This window comes from Nanorana parkeri, unplaced genomic scaffold (assembly GCF_000935625.1).
Source record: "Nanorana parkeri isolate BGI_ZX_2015 unplaced genomic scaffold, ASM93562v1 scaffold116, whole genome shotgun sequence".
Lineage (NCBI taxonomy): Eukaryota > Metazoa > Chordata > Amphibia > Anura > Dicroglossidae > Nanorana > Nanorana parkeri.
The window spans coordinates 563,585-570,790 of NW_017306384.1; the positions used below are offsets into that span (position 1 = coordinate 563,585).

General features: G+C 45.0%; 1 protein-coding gene across 1 annotated transcript in view; it reads left to right on the plus strand.

Moving 5' to 3' along the window:
- The first annotated feature begins 1,188 nt into the window (after positions 1-1,188).
- LOC108784493 (5'-nucleotidase domain-containing protein 2-like) overlaps positions 1,189-7,206 on the plus strand; it is a 58,163-nt gene continuing 52,145 nt past the window's right edge. The window contains exon 1 of the mRNA XM_018553334.1: positions 1,189-1,524. Coding sequence (XP_018408836.1) covers positions 1,239-1,524 — 286 coding nt within the window. The 5' untranslated portion in view covers positions 1,189-1,238. The remainder of the gene's footprint in view (positions 1,525-7,206) is intronic.

A 7,206-nucleotide genomic window follows, 5' to 3' on the forward strand; every position in this document is an offset into this window, starting at 1 on the left:
CGACGTGTTCCTCCTCACAGCCGCTGCTGAGTCAGTGACAGCCAATAGCTTCGGAGGAGTAGGCAGGGCTCGGTGTCGGCAGCAGAGGAGGAGGCTTTGGCCCAGTGGTGGCAGCGCAGGAAAAGGCGGGGCCCGACAACCGCAGAGGAAGAGGAGGCGGAGCCCGATGGTGGAGGAGGCTGACAGTGGATCGGGCTGACAGGTAAGAGGTGTGCAGGGGTGTGACCAGCCCACCTGAGACCCTGCAGAGCCCACCAAACTTGGACTAGGGCTTTAACTTCAAATATTGATTGTTTTAGTATAGAAAAGGAATTTCTGCTATACCCACAAACCTTAAATCCATAATGGACTTTCAGTTTAAATTAGCTAAATACATTCCACGTGCATCAAAACAAAACCTTTTCAATGTCTTAAAGTTCAATTTCTGTAGAAAGCAGCTACAGCCTAATTAGAAGAGCCTGTCCCTGCCAGCAGCTGTAGTGTAAGACCCTTGCTCTCTGTGGGACCCCGCAGTCTCTCTGCAGAGGTCCAACACACCACTTGCTGAGTTAGACCTATAGCTGTGCAATCATCAGAAGCTCATGCTCCCTGCTGATTGCAAAGCTCCAGCTCTGACTCAGTAAAGAGCGTGTTGGATCTCTACAGAGGGACCACTGCTTCCACATATAGAGAAAGGGTCCTTCTCTGCAGCAGCTGGCAGAGGGCAAGCTTTTCTAGGGGGGGAGGGAGGTTGGGTGGGGAGCGCAAAAATTCAACTTTGCCTGTGTTGGCAAAAATCCTAGCACCGGCCCTGTGGGTATTGCAGATGTTTTGCTTTTACTTGCAGATTTTAAATGTCCCATTCCTTTCATGAACGTTAACAGCATAACGTTATAATTGTACAATCACGTACACGTCCAGGGACATATTTCCTTGCACACAGCTCCATAGGGTATAATAAGGCTGTGCCTACCACCCCCCCATCCGATCCGCTGCTATATTAGCTGGCACATGCCACGCACGGGGCGCCCGGACCCAACACGTATCCCCTGCCTGTACTAGGCGTGCCAACCAGACCTGAGACAACAAAGCACGGCCTGGACACGTCCTCTCTGCCTTCTTTTCCATTGGGCCTCAGCTCCGTGCTCCGCCCATTCTTCGAACTCTCAGCCAGTCGAAGCACTGTTGGGGCGTGTCCTGCCTGGCTTGTTGTGGCGCTGGGCGCAGCGTGTAGCAGTATCCTCTTGAGCTGCTCGGACATGGCGGTGCTAGTGTGCCGGCTGTTGCGCTGCTCCGTGTGGAGAGGGGCCGCCTCTGCTGCCTACAGCACGGCCAGGGATGGCGGGGCTGCTCCTCCATCCTCCCAGGTACCCCCGGTGCCAGCCTCACCCTCTCCCAGTGCCCCCACCCCTCCACAGCCCCATCTGCATCCCTCCGGCGCTCCGAACGTGGGGCGACGCTTCGCGTCCTCCGCCACCGCTCCCAAAATCGACAACAAGAGCTTCCTGTGGTCTCGCTATGGGGAGATGAAGAAGCTGGTGCAAGGTGAGAGCATTGCATAGCTGTGTGCTGTGGGTCATCATGTGACAGTTGATAAGTGATGGATGATGGGAGGGGTCTGCTTTTGTTGTGTGCTGATCACTCTATTAAAGTTTTGTGTTGTCTCTAAAGAATTCCTGTTTATTAATGGGGATGATTGATGCAATAGGTTACAACTGAGCAACCTGGATTGCACAGACATGATCCATAGGATTGTGATTTAGAATTGGGGGGTGCTGAGTGGGATGATAATGTGGGATGTGCCCCCCAAACACCCACACTGCTTCTACCCTCCATCTCCAGAGACAATTCTTCTACTGCAGAGCTTCTTAAGCTTACCACACACTTCCCAATCTGCGCAATCTCCCTCAGGTTTACCAACAACCATGTAGTGTGATTGAGTGGAAAAGATGAGCTCAGTCCTCACATTCCATAATTTTGGTAAATGTGATTATACAGTTGGACCCTGACACTGTGGGTGGGAACCCCAATTTGGGTTACTGATGTGTTCACAAAAGTGTACAATCCGATTGTAAATCTCCTTCAGATCTACCAGCAGCTGTGCAGTGCGATGGTCAGTGTGATTGGAAAGATTAGGTTAGTCCTCATATTTCAAAGTTTTGATAAATGTAAAGTTGATTGTACAAAGACCATTACCATGGGGTTCCTGCCCATAGTATAGGCCTCATTCACTGCTAAGAGCAGGTCTGTACAGATCTGTGTGGCGTGCACGACCGTATCGGGCCGCTCCTGGGAAGGACAGGTTCTGCGTGATTTGTACGCAGCATCCTGTTCTCTATGGCAGGACGCGGGTGTCTGTGCTCGTACGCAGACAGGATGCATGTGCAACCCTGTCAGCACATGTCTGTTTGGCAAAAGTGTCGAATGGTGGTATATGGTATAATTCATGCTGTGCGTTTACCTGTGTTTACGTATGTTGACTTTTCTGCATTTAGCCCAGCTCATTGGACGCAAGTTGATTTAAAATCATGGAGGGTGCCAACAGGGACCACACGCGGCTTGAGTTTTAGCCCAATCAGCAGGACGCAACTGAAATCTAAGCAGTGTATGGCCAACTGTAGCCTCCAGCCTGGGAGTTAGGCATTGTTTACACTATTGCTTTGTGTTAAAGGAGAACTCTGGGGTCAGGGCTTTTCTCCATAGTTCTCCTTAGGGTAACGGGAGGACACAAACTAGCGTCCTCCAGTCACCCTAAGCTCAGTATACCGCAAGCTACAGCTCAATATGCCAACCAATAAATTAGACCCGTCAGTTTAATGTCAATAGTATGCAAATTGTTTGAGGGAATGATGAGGACAATCAACAAGATTTTTGTTCCTGGAAATGAAACAAGTGACAACCAGCATGGACATTTCTTGTCAGACTAACCTTCTATGAGGGGGCGAGTCGGAGAGAAGCCAGTGGATGTAGTGTGCCTGGGTTCTGCAAAGGCATTTCAATTCAGTACAATGTAAACGCTTGATACCCAAGCTGCGGTCTCTGGGCATAGAAGAAATGGTGTGTACATGGATACATGTACACGCTGGCTACAGGAACATGTTCAGACAGTATCCATAAATGGTTTTATTTTGAATTGACCTAAGGTCGGGAGTGGCGTGCTCCAGGGTTCTGTGCTAGGCCCAATACTATTTAACCTGTTTTTATTAATGGTTTTTGGGGAGAAGTTAACAGCCATGTTTCTGTTGCTGCAAACATTTTCAGGTTAAGAATGTAAACGTTGGCACAAACCATTACATAAATACGGTCAATGTGCAGGACCGCAGACACAGATTTTTCTCTGATGTTATGGATCTGATCTCTACGTGGCTGTGTGCAGTGGGCCATAGCCAACCATACACCTGCGTTAAGACCCATAAGGTAAAATGCTGCATTTTGTGCAGCTGTGTACCTGTGCCCTTATAAATCGGCCCTCCTATGTGTATGGCCAACATTTGGATCTAAGAATTAAATAATATTACTTGGTCCAGTAAACACTGCCTGGGGACATTTTTTTTTTTTTTTTTTACCTTTTTTGTAACTTATTACAGGAATTTAAAAAACTTTGTCTCAACTGCAGCCAATTAGATTTTACGTTTTTATTTCTAAGCTGTGTGGGAAAAATTGTGAAGCTGGTTGCTATGGGCAACAGCACCAGTTGCAGTAAAACAGATCTAAGAGTGCCCACACACCATACGATAATCGCGGGAAATCCCGCGATCGTACGATTATCTTAAGGTGTGTGGAAGTCGTGCGACCTCTACTACTGTAAGGTCGCACGACTTTAAACTTACGAACATGTTCGAAAACCCGCCGAGCATTATACGATGTTCGGCAGGTGTGTAGCAAGACAAAAGCCGGACAGGCCAGTGTGCGCAAGCGCACACTGCCTGTTCGGCATTGCGGTCATCGGAAGCCCACCCCTCAGGATCATCGCAAGTACGGTCTGCCTGTCCAAGATGGGCAGATCGTACGTTTTCTTAATTACCTTACAACCATCGCAAGACTAAAGTATTGCGATGGTTGTGAGGCGTGTGCCCAGCATAAGGCACTTTTTATTAATCCCCCGCCCATTGATTCACCTCCTTCAGGTTTGATTTGACAAGCGCACTCCTCTGTACTAAACGAGGGATATTTGTCAGTTCTGTTAATCTTTTGTTTACTACGTGTGAGTGTTCTGTAGTTTGCATTGTAAATTGTGTTGTCATTTTAACGTTTTATTAGCAAATTAAGAAGTGAAAAAAACAAAAACTATATATATATATATATATATTTGAAGAGTTTTTGAATAGAAGATATAACTGATTTAAAACAAACAAAATTGTTGCATCATTTTGTGTTTGCCTTCTGCCATGCAAATGTTATGATTGCTGAATTGCACTTCGGATCATTGCACACAATCTGAATGCAAAGAAAGCTAGAGCTGCAGCTAACGATTATTTTCAAAATCGATTAGTTAGCCGATTATTAAGTTCGATTAATCGGTTAATCGGATAAACTATAAAATAAAGTTTAAAAAATGGCTCCAGTGATGGACTACTAGTTTGTATTGAGGTTGTAGTCCACCACAGGAGCAAGCTTGGACCGGTGGAAGTAAAAAAGAAAAAAAGATAGTGTGGTGTGCAATATAGTGAAATGGAAAGTGTAAAATTATACAGCAATGCATGCAGAATGGCAACGGCTATAGAGGACTACAAAACCCAGCAAAAGCACATTATACACCACAATTCAGAATACAACAAATCCCAGCAATAGTACATAATAGCTGGCGGCATTCTGCATTGCGCTGTATAATGTACTATTGCTGGGTTTTGTAGTCCTCTATAGCTAGTGGTATTTAGCATTGTACCACTTTATAATGTATTATTGCTGGGATTTGTTGTACTCTTCTACAGCTGGTGGTATTCTGCATTGCGCTGTATAATGTATTATTGCTGGGACTTGTAGTCCTCTATACAGCGCAATGCAGAATATCACCAGCTATAGAGGAGTACAACAAATCCCAGCAATACATTATACATACAGTGTATAATGTATTGCTGGGATTTGTATTCCTATGTATAATATACAGCACAATGTACCATCAGCTATAGAGAAATACAAATCCCAGCAATACATTATAGAGCACCATGTGTGGGAAAGTGCAGGCTTACCTGAGCAGTCTTCCAGCAACTTGCTTCTGAGATCGGACCTGTCTATCAGCGGCTGTCATCCCCCCACACCTGCTCCTCCTTACTACATCTCCCCGCGTCCCTGTGCCGATCGTGGATGTGGATGGGCAGGAAATGTGAGGCGGGGAGGAGGTGCGGCGTGTGGAGCGTGGATGCGAGCGGGTCTGGCAGCGGCGAGCGTGAGGTGGGGAGGAGGTGCGTCGCACAGTGTGTGGAGCCGTGAACAGGGCCAACTGATCGGAAGCCGATTAATCGATTATTGAAAAAGTTGACAACTTTTTCAATAATCGATTATGTCGATTAGTTGTTGCAGCCCTAAAGAAAGCATTGTGTGTCCTTGTCCACAGAAAAAAAATCTTCCTTGTTATTGTGAAGCATCTTGTGATTCTTTGCGTCTTGCATTAGTGGCATAGAGAAATCTTATTAGACGGGTTATGTTTTGGCCTTACTTAGGCGTATGTATGTTCCTGTAAAAATGGCAAGTTTTTAAGATGTACAAAATCAGACAAAGGTTAATTGCTTCTGAATGTTTTTCACCTTTAATGTGACTATAATCTATGCAATTCAATGAAAAACAAACTCAAATCCTTTAAAGGTGGAAAAAGTAAAACTAAACTTATAATAATGTGGTTGCATAAATATACACACCCTTAAACTAATACTGTGTTGGAGCGCCTTTTGATTTTATGACAGCGTTCAGTCATTTGGGCTAGGAGTCCATCAGCATGTCACATCTTGCCTTTGGAATCGTTGCCCACTCTCTTGGAAAAGTGCTCCAAATCTGTCAGATTGCGAGGGCATCTTCTGTACACGACACACTTCAGGTCACCCCACATGTTTTTAGTTCAGGTCCGGGCTCTGGCTGGGCCATTGGAAAACTTTGATCTTCTGGGGAAGCCATTCTCTTGTTGCTTTTGGGGGTATGCTTTTTGGGTGGTTGTCATGCTGAAAGGTGCAATTCCTCTTCAGCTTTTTAGCAGAGGTCTGAAGGTTTTGTGCCAAAATTGACTGGTGTTTGGAACTGTTCATATGTTCCTCCACATTGACTAAAGCCCCAAATGAAGGAAAATCAGCCCCAAAGCATAATGCTACCGCCACCATGCTTCACTGTGTGTATGATCTTTTGGCGATGCACAGTATTGTTTTGTGGGGTAGGGTGGCAAGACGGAAGCCTTTTCTTACGAAGAAAAACATCCAGGTCTGGCTACATTTTGCAAAAACCTACATCAAGTCTGACAAAAGCATGTGGGAAAATGTGTTCTGGTCTGATGACCAAAATTGAACTTTTTGGTCATAATTCCTAAAAGGATGTTTGTCGCAAAAACAACACTGCACATCACCAATGTTCTTAGGGTCACAACACGCTTTACAGTCTTTGTACAATCAACTTTAGATTGACCAAATCCATGTAATATTAGGACCTACCTATTCTACCCAATCAGTCAGGTCCTTACGCTACATAGTAGTTGGAGGATATTAAGGAGATTGCATTGTGTGTGTGTGTAGAGCTGCAGCTAACGATTATTTTCAAAATCGATTAGTTAGCCGATTATTAAGTTCGATTAATCAGATAAACAATAAAATAAAGTTTAGAAAATGGCTCCAGTGATAGGACTACTAGTTTGTATTGAGGTTGTAGTCCATCACAGGAGAAAGCTTGGAGCGGTGGAAGTAAAAAAGATAGTGTGGTGTGCAATATAGTGAAATGGAAAGTGTAAAATTATACAGCAATGAATGCAGAATGGCACCGGCTATAGAGGACTACAAAAGCACATTATACAGCGCAATGCAGAACACCACCAGCTATAGAGGAATACAACAAATCCCAGCAATAGTACATAATAGCTGGCGGCATTCTGCATTGCGCTGTATAATGTACTATTGCTGGGTTTTGTAGTCCTCTATAGCTGGTGGTATTTAGCATTGTACCACTTTATAATGTACTATTGCTGGGATTTGTTGTAGTCCTCTATAGCTGGTGGTATTCCGCATTGCGCTGTATAATGTATTATTGCTGGGA